The sequence below is a fragment of the Pleuronectes platessa genome, chromosome 21, assembly GCF_947347685.1.
Source record: "Pleuronectes platessa chromosome 21, fPlePla1.1, whole genome shotgun sequence".
Taxonomy (NCBI): domain Eukaryota; kingdom Metazoa; phylum Chordata; class Actinopteri; order Pleuronectiformes; family Pleuronectidae; genus Pleuronectes; species Pleuronectes platessa.
Genome location: NC_070646.1, coordinates 20,351,212 through 20,364,745, shown reverse-complemented (window position 1 = coordinate 20,364,745; position 13,534 = coordinate 20,351,212). Strand labels below are relative to the sequence as shown.

At 40.4% G+C, this 13,534-nt stretch overlaps 1 protein-coding gene across 1 annotated transcript in view; it reads left to right on the top strand.

The window, feature by feature from the left end:
- The window catches only part of llgl2 (LLGL scribble cell polarity complex component 2), a 74,010-nt gene that overhangs the window by 24,713 nt on the left and 35,763 nt on the right, over positions 1-13,534 (top strand). Inside the window, exon 6 of the mRNA XM_053413236.1 lies at positions 2,726-2,884. Coding sequence (XP_053269211.1) covers positions 2,726-2,884 — 159 coding nt within the window. The remainder of the gene's footprint in view (positions 1-2,725; positions 2,885-13,534) is intronic.

Below are 13,534 nucleotides of genomic sequence, written 5' to 3'. Positions count from 1 at the left end.
TTCCATATTCCCTGCAGCAGCATAGCTGCATGCCAGTTTGTTTAGACTGGTGATAAATAATGAATCAAGTTTTCCCACAGAAGTCTCTCCAGACTATTGAGTTGATAGTATCTCCAAGACCACCAGCCACCTGTCTTCAATTATACTTCTAAACTGAAAATGTCACCCTTGGTCTCTTTTTAGCCCAAATGAATCGTCAAATATGTTTATTACAACCTCCAAATTGTTTCAGAGGGACCTTTACAGAGAGTGGTGGAGGATATAATAATCTGGGGGGGTATGTTTATTTTAACCAATCTAATTTTGTAACCAAAATCGAGAGGGAGCAAGCCCCACCTATTAAGTCCTCATATATTTTTTGTTAATGGTTGTAGTTCATTTTAAATAACTGTGATTGCTCTTTTGGTGAACTTAATCCCAGGATCTTGATGTGAGAGGAGTACCACATGAACTTATATTTTGCAATGAATTCTTGCATGGGAGTGTAATTAAATATATTAGGGGGGCATGCGGTCCTGGACATATTTTATTTTATATGCCCATCTTTCTGCCCTACTGACATAATTTCAATCTCTTGAAGAAGTCCTTCCTGTCATTGCCCCCTGGCTTCACTTTATCACTCTTTTCAAAAAACCATCCTGAGACCCTACATAATTAGTCAACGTTTACAAGCTTCCTTTAATGTCAACAATTCTTGAAAAAGTTGTTGCCCACTACTCAAGCTAGTGGAGGGGAATAACATTTCACAAATATCAATCTGGCTTCCGTAAATTACAGGGCACTGAAACAGCATTACTAATGAGGGTAGACAAAGGTGAATTCTTTCATTAAAGACGCTAACTCTTGCTGGTCAAATAAACAAATAAATTTAAAAAATGTACCTCAGATTACCAAACTGTCATCCAAAACTGCATGTTTTCTCGTTTAGACTGCTGCAACTCACTCTTCCTTTGCATCCCTCAGTCATCAATAGCCAGACTTCAGGTGGTTCAGAATACTGCTGCGAGGATGTTAACTAGTTGTCAATCACACATCACACCCATTCTTGCATCACTGGCTTAGTGAAAATTTTAGTTAAAATGTTTTTATTTTTTTTTTTTTTTTATTTTAATCTGGCCCGGGAAGTGTTTGATTCCACAAAATACTTTTAACGGGTAAAGTGCAGCCAGTCTTCAAGTCTTCAACAAGAAGTTGTTGAAGACTAATTTCTATAGGTTAGCCTTTTTATGAATGATCTTTATTTCTTTTCTCGAATGAATGGTTGTCTATATGCATGTTTGTATGTATGTATCTATGTACATATGGATTTGTCTATACCTAAATTTGTGTGTTTTACTTGTTATGTGAAGCTCTTTGTAACTGTGTGCCTAAAGTGCTATACAAATAAAGTGAGTGTAGCCCTTATGTTTTCCATAATTTTCATTAAGGAATATAAGCCTGATCCTGGGTCTATGATTGTAACCAGTACATCATCTGCATACAGACTTACTTCATACTACTCTCCTACTATACATATACCCTTTAACTCTGTCTTATGTAGTATCGCTTAGGCTAGAGGTTCAGTGAATAGATTGATAAGACTGGGACTAGCGGGGCAACCCACCCTGCAACCACATTGCAAAGTAATGGTGTTAGAAAGTTTGTCCTTGCTGTAGGATACAAATAAAGAGCGTGAATAAAGAATATAAAGTATTCACCAAAGCCAAACCTGTTATTACTAAATAGAGAAATTCCCATCGAACCAAGACAAAAGCTTAATCACAATAGACTTATTTCTTCCATTACTAATGTGTTCAATAATATGCAGGACTCTCCTTATATTATCTTGAATTTTTCAGTTTTTTATTAATCTAGTTTGGTGCTCATCTATTAAAAAAGGCATTACATTTTCCATAATCTTTGTTTAAATAGCAGGCCTATAACCTCTACTTTCCATCCAGTCTTTTCTTCCTTTGGGATAACTGATATTAAAGCCTCCTTTTAGGAAGGAGGAATCTTTTTTCAAAATACAACAGGTCTCTAAAAAGGGAAAGGCTGTTACCTCATGGATTTGTACAATTCTGGGGGAACACCTTTCAGTGCAAGGTGACTTACTGTTCAGGTTTGAAATAGCTTATATGTCTGTCTATGTCCTCCTTTGTCATTGGCGAGACAAGTTTATCTTTACAGTAACTCTAAGTTTATAAATGGTGTTTTCTGCTTGTAGTCTCCAGGCTAGCAGTTTTGCCACTTTGAGACCTACCTCATAATATCTTGGCTTCCAAAAACTTTTTTTCAACTTCCTTGCTTAGTATTTTATCTATATCCTGTTTACATTTCTAATTTGGTGTACATAATAGAGGAGTCTTTATTAACTATGTGTGCCTGTTCTAGATCTATTTCCTGTAGGTTTGTCATTCTTGGGGCCTTTATCTTTTAGATAGATACCTTATTGATCCCGAGGGAAATTTAGGCATCCAGTAGCACACAAAACAGTCAAACACAAGATCATGAGAATAATAAAAGATCAAAATAAGTCTAGATAGATTTTCATTATGGTTTCTTAACTTAATTGATCAAACTAGTATCACCAATATAGCTACAACAGCAAATGCTGGTTGTAACTTGTGTTGGTAGAGTTTTAGATTAGATAAATGCTATCCATGAACTTGTATTGTATATTGCGAGGCTTCATGGTATCCATCATTCCATATAATGGTGTCCTATGCCTTTTTCCTCTTCTCAGTGCTCCCCCAAGTGTGACCAGAGTGACATCAGTGCTAGCCCACTCATCAGGGGAGAAGCTGCTGTTGGGTACAGAGGGAGGGCATGTCTTCATCGTTGAAGTCCCTGGCTTTAGAGAGCTGGAAGAGAGGAACATCAGTCTCGACCAAGTTGCTAGCAGGTTGGCAATTACAGCACATCACCACACTGCACAACATTTGTTTATTACTTCAGCATAATTAATATTCAATTATAAGTTAGTGATACACAGTGGTAGGCTGTTACTGCTTATAAATCATTATTAGGGCCAGAGCACAGATAAAGCTGGGCCTGGAACAGTTCCAAGCACTGAAGGTGAAACTTAGGAAGCACATCTATAAGCCAAGACTTTTGGAGCCATACCCCAAGCCCTTTTTTATCCACTTACACACCTTGTACTTTGATGAACTAATCAGATGACATTTATCTGAATGATTTCAAAATTTTGCCATTGCCTTCTTGTTGTCATCTGTCACTTCTGTATAATCAATCAAATTTTATTTGTATAGCCTAGAGATGTCACGAGAACCGATACTTACGATACCTTTCGATGCTAAAATAACAAAACACAGACGATGCCCATTTTTGTTAAGCACCGTGAGCGCCGAAGCCAGCTGTTAGCATCGGTGCTGCGACTCTTCTTGAGCTGCGGCGCTGATCTCTGAGCAGCTGAGACCAGATAAACTCGGTGTTTTCACTGTTTCCACTGATAAGAAGCGGCCGGTCAGTCAGTGAGCGGCTGCTTCACGTGAACGAGCTCTGATCTCACTGTGTGAGTCTCTGAGCATGTGAGAGGGGCGGGGGGCAGAGCCCCGGGGCCTGTGTGTGTGTCCGCTATGCACTGTTGTTGTTTTACACCTTTTGAAAAGATGTCTGGAATGTGTCTGGGGACACTAGTTGTTGCACTATGACCATTAATTGCACTTTATTATGTTGTGCTATGCTCTATTGCACATGTTTTGTATGTCTTATGACATTTTTCTATTTTTCAAATATTTTAATAAAGAAGTTAATGTTTCAAGTTCAAGTACATGGAATTTCACCGTCGTATCGAAATTGGCATCGTGAATCGTGTTATTTTACTGTAATTGGCACAGACCACTGAATTTTTGGTATCGTGACACCCCTAGTATAGCCAATATTCACAAATCACAATTCGTCTCATAGGGCTTTAACATTGGTGTGACATCCTCTGTCCTTAACCTTCAGGATGCCACTATAGTCCACAGTCATTGTCCACTGCCGCTTATTAGGATCCATCATCATCAGCCGCCGCCTCGATCGTGGTCCACTAGGGCTGGGTATTGCCTACAACCTCACGATACGATACGTATCACGATACAGAGGCCACGATACGATACTATCACGATACACGTTGCTTTTGAATAATGACCATGTCCTGCACAGAATTGACTACAACAGTTGTTCTTTATTATTCCATATAACAGCAAAGGCGAAGTCTTAGGGATCGCACCACTCAAAATACTTAAAATTCTGGCCATTAAAAGATCTTAAAAAGTAAAATAAAATAATTATCATTCTAATCCCAATAAAAAAAAAGGCAATGCCATGGATCTGTCGCTCACGCATCTCCTCCCAAGATCCCCGGATACGGTGTTTTTAATTTCCCTCGTAAGTGCCGAGTCTGTTGCTTGAACATGAGCGCAGTTGCACATCTAGGCATGCAGCGGTGCTATAATGTTCTTCGGACATTACAAGTGTTGCAGCTTTTAGCGGCTTCAGGGCTTTAGCCTCATCTTCAGCACAAGCCAGGTCCGCTTCAGTTAAGGTCCACAGCTCCTTGGCATTCTTCCACAACTCAGTGGAGAATAAGTAAGAAACAGTGGGCGTCTCGAGCGCACGTTGAGCGGCCAAATTCAGACTGCGAGCAAAGCATTTCACGTGCAATAACTCCGCCAGTTTTTCCGGTGTTTCTTCCTTGCTTGTTTTGAGTTGAGACGTGTGCTGTTTTTGCCTATGCTGCCCCCTTTGGCATTATTGTGCACTGCACCATAGGTGAAGTTTCGTTTTCAAGACGGCCGTCAAAGCATTTGATGCCGTATCGATACAGTAGCATCTGCATCGATGCGTGCATCGGCATGACAACGTCACGATATATCGCCATATCGATTTTTTGAGCACAGCCCTATGGTCCACCACCATTATCTGATGCCAACGCGACACAGGATCCGCCATTACCACTACGATCAGCCCGCTCGATATAGAAACCACCATACTGGATCCACCATTGCAACCTCTGATGCGCGATCCACAAATCGTAATCCATGGGGCGGCCACAGCGGGCCCGGATCTGCGGGCGATAAAGCAAAGGGACTCGGTGAAGGGGTCAAGTCAGTAACATGTACTGATGAGATCTGACTTACTTCGATGTGATAGGGATGGAGAAGAGGAAGAAGAAGCTGGAAAGAGAAGCTCCGTGTGTCATGTGTCATAAATTCCCTTCGCGTCTTAGCGTCATCAGGGTTTTTTGCCTTGTAATTAGGGTTGCAAAGGGGTGGAAACTTTCCTGGTAAATTTGCGGAAACTTCACAGAAACCTTCTGTGGGAATATTGAGCTCGGGAATTTTGGGAATTTTGAAAATAAATAAATACGCAAACTAAACGCTGAGCAATAAAAACATCATTCAAAACTCTATTTTAAAGAGGTCTGATGTGTTTTCAAAGTGTTCCTTAAATTTTTTTGAGCAGTGTATATACAGTGCCTTGCATAAGTATTCACCCCCCTTGGACTTTTTCCCATTATGTACTGTTACTAACTGGAATTCAAATAGACTTAAATAAACTTTTTCCCGTTTGATCAACAAAACATGCATAGTACTTTGGAGGTGCAAAATACATTTTATTGTGACACAAACAATAATGAGAACAAAAAAGTTGACATCTGTTGGGTGCATAAGTATTCACCCCCCTGTGTCAATACTTGGTAGAACCCCCTTTCGCTGCAATTACAGCTGCAAGTCTTTTGGGGTATGTCTCTACCAGCTTTGCACATCTAGAGATGGAAAGGTTTGTCCATTCTTCTTGGCAAAAAAGATGAAGCTCAGTCAGATTGGATGGAGACCGTCTGTGAACCGCAATCTTCAAGTCTTGCCATAGATTCTCTATTGGATTGAGGTCTGGGCTTTGACTGGGCCATTTTAAGACATTAACATTCTTTAATCCAAACCATTCCTTTGTAGCTCTGGCTGTATGTTTAGGGTCATTGTCCTGCTGGAAGATGAACCTCCGCCCCAGTCTCAAGTCTTTTGCAGACTGCATCAGATTTTCTTCAAGGATTTCCCTGTATTTGGCTCCATCCATCTTTCCCTCTATTCTGACCAGTTTCCCTGTACCTGCTGAAGAGAAGCATCCCCACAGCATGATGCTACCACCACCATGTTTCACTGTTGGGATGGTGTGCTCAGGGTGATGGGCAGTGTTGGGTTTTCGCCACACATAGCGTTTTGCATTGAGGCCAAAAAGTTCAATTTTGGTCTCATCTGACCAGAGCACCTTCTTCCACATGTTTGCTGTGTCTCCCACATGGCTTCTGGCAAACTCCAAACGGGATTTTTTATGGATCCCTTTCAACAATGGCTTTCTTCTTGCCACTCTTCCATAAAGGCCAGATTTGTGGAGCAGATGACTAATAGTTGTCCTGTGGACAGATTCTCCCACCTCAGCTGTGGATCTCTGCAACTCCTCCAGAGTAACCATGGGCCTCCTGGTTGCTTCTCTGATTAATTTTCTCCTTGTCCGACTCTTCAGTTTGGGTGGACGGCCTCCTCTTGGTAGGTTTGCGGTTGTGCCATATTCTTTCCATTTTCTTATGATGGATTTTATGGTGCTCAGAGAGATGTTCAAAGCTCTGGATATTTTTTTATAACCTAACCCTGCTTCATATTTCTCCACAACTTTATCCCTGACCTGTTTGGTGAGCTCCTTGGTCTTCATGATGCTGTTTGTTCAGTAATGATCTCCAACAAACTCTGAGTCCGTCTTGCCCCCTAAACCTAATAACTGGTTGTGCCACCCTTGGCGGCAAAAACTGCAATCAAGCATTTGCGATAACTGGCAATGAGTCTTTCACATCGCTGTGGAGGAATTTTGGGCCACTCTTCTTTGCAGAATAGTTTGAATTCAGCCACATTGTAGTTTTTTTTTTGTATAAACGGCTTGTGTGAGGTCATTCCACAGCATCTCAATCCGATTTAAGTCCGGACTTTGACTAGGCCACTCCAAAACCTTCATTTTTTTTTTTTTTTTCCCCCCATTCAGAGGTATACTTGCTGGTGAATTTCGGATCATTGTCCTGCTACATAACCCAATTGCGCTTGAGCTTGAGGTCACAAACTGATGGCCAGACATTGTCCTTCAGGATTTTCTGGTAGAGAGCCGAATTCATGGTTCCATCAATTATGGCAAATCGTCCAGGGCCTGAAGCTGCAAAGCAGCCCCAGACCATCACACTACCACCACCATGTTTGACTGTCGGTATGATGTTTTTATGAAATGCTGTGTTGGTCAGCAGTGGCTTTCGCCGTGGAACTCTCCCATGGATGCCATTTCTGCCCACTCTCTTTCTTATTGTTGAATCACGAACACTGACCGTAACTCTCACCATGGTTCACTGAAGTCCCAAAGCTTTAGAAATAGCTTCGTAACCCTTTCCAGACTGATACATGTCCATTACTTTGTTTCTCATCTGTTTTTGAATTTCTTTAGATCGTGGCATGATGTGTTGCTTTTTTTAGATCTTTTAGCCTACTTCACTTTGCCAGACAGGTTCTATTTAAGTGATTTATTTATTCAACAGGTCTGGCAGTAATCAGACGTTGGTATGGCTAGTGAAATTGAATTCAGCTTTCCAAAATTTTTTGTTAATCACAATTCATTCATGATTTTACATGGGGGCCAATTACTTTTTCACATAGGGCCAGGTAGGTTTGGATAGCTTTTTTCCCTTAATAAATGAAATCATCATTTAAAACTGCATTTTATATTTACTCGGGTTATCTTTGTCTAACATAGAAATTGGTTTAATGATCTGAAACATTTAAGTGTGACAAATATGCAAAAACATAAGAAACCAGGAAGGGGGCAAATACTTTTTCACAGCACTGTTTATATATTTTGGCTAAGTGGGGTTATGGTAAACTTTAATCATAATCATAGAGAGAACCTCTGTGTTGCTGGTGGGATGTTTCTATGGTACAGGGATTATGGCAAAATACTCCCACCTTTTTCTTTCTTCCTCTTCATGTAAGTGCACTCAAAAGGTAAACTATTGCATTTGTTTGATTAACAAACCAGAGCTATTTTAGCATTAAATATCTTGACTGTGTTTGTGTTTTTAGATGCAGGGCAAAGGTGTGATCTAATTAGCATATGAATCACAGTAAAAACCCTGGTGAGAACTTATCTCACCATTGGATGAAACCAGAGAACTTTGAAATAAAGTCATTTGTGATTGGCTGGTAGATCTGTTGCTATTAGTCACCCTGGTCCATTATAATACAGACTTGAGTAACCCCCTCCACACAAGTAAGTAATGATACTAGTAATGATAATAATATTAATTAGGGCCCGAGCACTGACATGAAAGGTCAGGTGAAACCCTATTGAAATTGTAATGATTATTATTATTATTCAGGCAAATTAATTGGCTTTTTAAGGGCTTTAACCTGCTCAAATTCTTACCAAAATTTGCAGAAAGTTAGAAAGTGGTGAAAATGTACGTATTCTGGATAAATTTTTAATGGGCGTCGCAAAATGTCTCAACAGTGCCCCCCGAGACCCCCGGAACATGTTTACATTGACAGATCTTCACAAAAATCGATACACAGGTGTATCGTGACCGGACAAACAAAAAGGTCTCTAGGTGCAATTGGAAAAACGCAACAGGAAGCCTGCTATTTTGCATTTAGTGGCCATTTTGGCCATATTCTACATTTTTACTGTGATATACTTGTACCAGGGCTATCATCAGATCAACTTCATACTGAGATCAGTGTCATCACTACAAGATGGAGATTAAAATTTATTAAAAGATCGATTTTTCATCAAACAGTGTGATGTGGCGTGGCGTGAAAGTTGAAGTTCCTCCATACTGGCTCATAGTATGTCTTACAGGCAGCTGGCAAACACATGAGTAAAATGAGTATATTATTAATAAACGCAAACAGCTAATTCACCGTAAGAAGATCCTGCGTAAAAAACACAATTACTACACAGTTACTTACATACAATGACATCATATTTCACACTGCAAATCTGGACTTGCAGCGATAGCTTCGACCAAATGTGAGGGGAGCTCAGACTGTAAATACAAAATGATAGAAATGGTCAGATAAAGCAAACTTAGAGAGTGTATTTTACATAGTTAGTTAGTTAGTTAGTAGTTTCTTGTCTGCGGTAGAGCAGGACTTTGAACACGAGGCAGGAATGGACATATTCATGTGCCGAGTGTGGTCTTTTCAGAGTATAATTTGACCTTTTCACTTTCACTTCTGAAGCACCGTTTATAGCAGTTTTTAAAGTTAATGTACTTACATGATTCTTGCTGTTCTGGGTTTGTACCCTCAAAGTTGAATGCGCTAATTGAAAGTCGTTTTGGATAAAAGCTCCAGCTTAATGAAATGTAATGTAAAATGGTGTTTTCAAGGGAATACTGGGAAAGTTTCAATAGGACAATTGAAGTCCAAAATCATGAAGCATAGATAAAACAAAGACATTTCACATGCAAACAGGCATTCCACATTGAACAAGAAAATGTGTCTTTGTCCCTTTGGAGGCGAAGTATTGAAATGTTCACCATCTCATTCATCCCTTAAACAAACCTCCACCCAAATATCAGGTTAATCCAGCTTTTCCACCCCTAGATGTCCGCAGCCCTGGTGTCTAAGGAAGCATTTTTTAGACTTTAGGGGGACAGTCCAGATTTTAGGGGCTGTAAACATTATACAAGTGTGTGTCAAGACCAAATCCATGACCACATGACGCCCAACAGGGAGGACACCACACCCATCCAAACAAATTGGATAGTATAAATTCGAACATTCACCAACAAAACCATAAGGAAGCCCAAACAATTTTAACTGGAGTCTCCCCAATCTAGGTTTATTAACTAATCTTAACCCTAGTCTTCACGCAGCTACTGATGGGAGTTTTATTCACTGGAAACCAGTGGATCTAGAAAGTCCCTGCAATACCCCCAGAAAGCCACGGATGTGATCCCCAGTGTATAGCTCTACCCACTTTCATGCCACTGTGAAATAATTGCAATAATTTAATTTAGATTAACAACGAAACCTGAAGGGAGAAAACTCAAGTATCCAATATGGCCACCTTAAACCAAAGTGCACAAGAAACCACCAAGACATAGACAAAAGAAATAGAATATTTCTATCCCCCTGAAGAAAACGCATCAAAAACTCATGTGTGTAAGTAAGCCAAGTGCAATTTTGAAAGCATGTCAGAGCACCAGCTCCTTGTTAGCACAAAACAAACTGGATCAAATTACTACAAATATCAAACTTAGTCCCGACGAGCCCCCAATTGTCACAACCTGTCTTAAAGCTGGACAAAGTAGGGAAGGCAACACATGAGATTAACCTAAAAATAAGTTTAAATTTAAATGTTGAAATCAAAGTATAACCAAAACCAAATGCTGTGGAAGTAATGAGGTAGAGACAGACTGGCTGAATGTCAACATTTTATACACTGCAGCCAGACCCGATGAGGTGACCAAGCTCCTCCCATCATGTTCCTGCAGAGAGAGTCGTCATAACGACGTCGTCATAACTACGTTGTCCAGCTTCGTTCTGTAATACGCGATCAGCTGTTTTCCAGGACTGCTACACGTTTCTTGCCGCAAAACTGCTGATACATGTTATGTCGATTGGACACATACCGAAAAAAATGGTTTGCTGTTAACAGGAATAGCTAAAGATGGAGCTGTCTGCATCTCCTGTGACAGGGTTTTAAAATTCTATTCCTGCCAAATTTTTCTAACGTAAGGGAGCATTTAATGTCTGAATCTCTGCTTCTATCATGATTTTTCTGAGCGGAGCGATTTTTATTGCATAGTCCTGTATTCATTCTGAACTTGGGAGCTTTACTCACTCTATCCAGTTGTGAAGGTGCCACTGATATTGTACTGTGGAAGATACTCAACATGTGGTTGGCAGTACTGTAATTTAGCCAGGGAGGCTTACTGTCCTCCCTCTGCCAGTTTCTGCAGCATTTTAATGAAATGACAATCATCAAGTGTAGGTGCAGCAATTAGCAGGTCCTCAACCTATTGGATTGAGCGCTAATCCATTGAGATCTTGCGTCCAATCTTGTATATGTGTATTGTTTACCTTTGTATGTGAACACAAACAACTTTCTTGAGTCTTCAGTTAATGGAATGCTAAGGAAGGCAGAACACAATTCAATCACTGTGAGAAACTTAGCTTCAGGTGGCACATTAGTGAGAAGCATATAAGGGTTTGGAACATCGACTGGCCAAGCCTGTACTACTTCATTCAAGGCATGCAAGTCATGAATGAGCCGATAGCTTGACTTATCTGCTTTAACCACTGGTAACGGGAGTGTTTCAGCGACTTTGTGTCTCAATTAGCCCCCCTGGTTTTATTAATCCTTCGATTGTTTTGCTTATTCCTTGCTCTACTTCAGGCTTTAATGGATATTGAGCAAGTCGCAGAAGATTCACATTTGGCTTTATTTGAACTGGGTTGGCATATGTCACTCACTTTACATCGTCTCATGTTTTGCTGCCCACAAACAATCAGGAACATGTTTGAGCATATCTTGCTTCTGTAAGTTGTGATGCATTATGAACAACAGTTTTCACTTCCTGAGGTTTTGCAAACATAGACGTACTACACAAGATGATCATCATGGTCTCATCAGGAGAACTGAAAATCAAAGGATTATGTGTTTCTTTCCAATCAACATTTGATGCAATTTTCAGCATTGGGCCCAATTCTTGATTCAAAATGTTCATTCAACAGACTGACAGCAAAGAGTTGGGATTGACATTCAATGCTGCCCCTTATTTTCCAATCACTGTGTACCCTGTTGTTTAGTCCACACACTTACTCTCCTGGTAAATGCCTCCCATTTTTCTTCAAAAATAATACACTGTAGTGATAGTCAAAGTATGATTCCTTTGCTTTGGGGATCTGAGCCAAATATACTTTTCCCACTTCCTGGACACTTCACTCACCGGTTCTTATATGTTCCCTACATATAAGTAACAGTTTAGTTACTTTTAACTGAAAAATATATATAACAATTTACAGCAAATTACGTTCAGATTCCATTAAACAGCTACAGTTACAGAGCCGAGTCATTAACCGTTTTTAATAATATCACTGTGAAAGTATCATCAAATCGCTGCAGTGAACATGACTGTGCCACAGGCGCACAAAGCGCACTGGAGAACACTTACAAGAGATGAAGAAACTTTCCAAATAATATCCCAGAGTGGAGGTGAGGATGCACTGATGTGAGGTCATTGGTCCGGTTCCCCTAAATAAATAAATACTGTGCTGACACTGGTGCCTGATTCTGCGTGATGCATGCATGCGAATGGAAGGATGAGGAGGAAACGAGGGTTCAGGGTTGTCTGAGTCTGATCAGCAGATTATAGATTCTATTGATCTGTGATCTTTGTGCTGAACTGAGTCCAGTATGACACAGATTGACCGACGGACCCGAACCATCCCAGTACAACACAAGCATATAATTCTGTTAAATTCTATAGACTGGGGACATCACAGCTGTCTCTGAATTTAATTATCCTGCAGTTTTGGATGATTAAAATACGAACAGACAAGTTCCCTCAAATTCTGAGAGGGTGTTCTTTTTTTTTTGCATCCACCTTTGAATTGGATCTTATTTTATTTCAGGCTCCGTTCTTTCTATCGTACTCACTCTCACACATTGTATTATCCACAGCAGCAGCAGAGTATCAGACCATTTTCTTTATAAGTGACATCACTGCTGTCCCATAAAAACGCTCTTCATCTCCACCTCACCAACTAACACCTCAATCTCAGTGTCAGAATGTTTCACTTCCTCTTCTCATCGTTTGATGCCATGACTCCTTCATGACTCACGGAGGAAACCCATTGGTCAGCAGCATAATTTAATATTCATGAGGTGCTTTGCATTGACCATTTATGATGGACCATTTACGTACAAGCGTTTCCAGGTGGACTGTGATTTATAAAATGAACATTGCGTTCAGGTGTGCGGGCACACTGTTCAATAAATCTGAATTTTCTTTTGCGTACGCCATTTCCGGCTTCAAGTGCGCTCGTAGAGTTTTAGTTTGAATCCTATGCACTGTTTTATCAATCAGACACCAGGTCCGGAGGTATTAATGTACACCCCTTGTGATGTTACCAAATTTTCACCTTTAATTTACACTAGGCATCTCCCCGTGACTAATTTACTGGGTTTTGATTAGAAAGCAAAATAGGCAGTATTGCTTCACTGCCTTCCATTGACAGCAAAACTGTCGCTGTCACTGGAATCATCTGTCTTTGTACAGAAAATCCTACTGTTTTGACATATTTATCAGACATGGGGGGTTTGTGTCATAATTTGGATTTACACATGTCTAAGTAGCCACGGATTGCCTTGGCCTGAATTCACACGTTGAGCAGGCTGACCCCCATAAACCTGCTCTCCTCCATTCAGGCGCAGGCAATGGCTGTTATAGACATGTTTGGCATGTGTCTAGGGTAGATGCATCACCAACAGACTCCAACGGTAGACC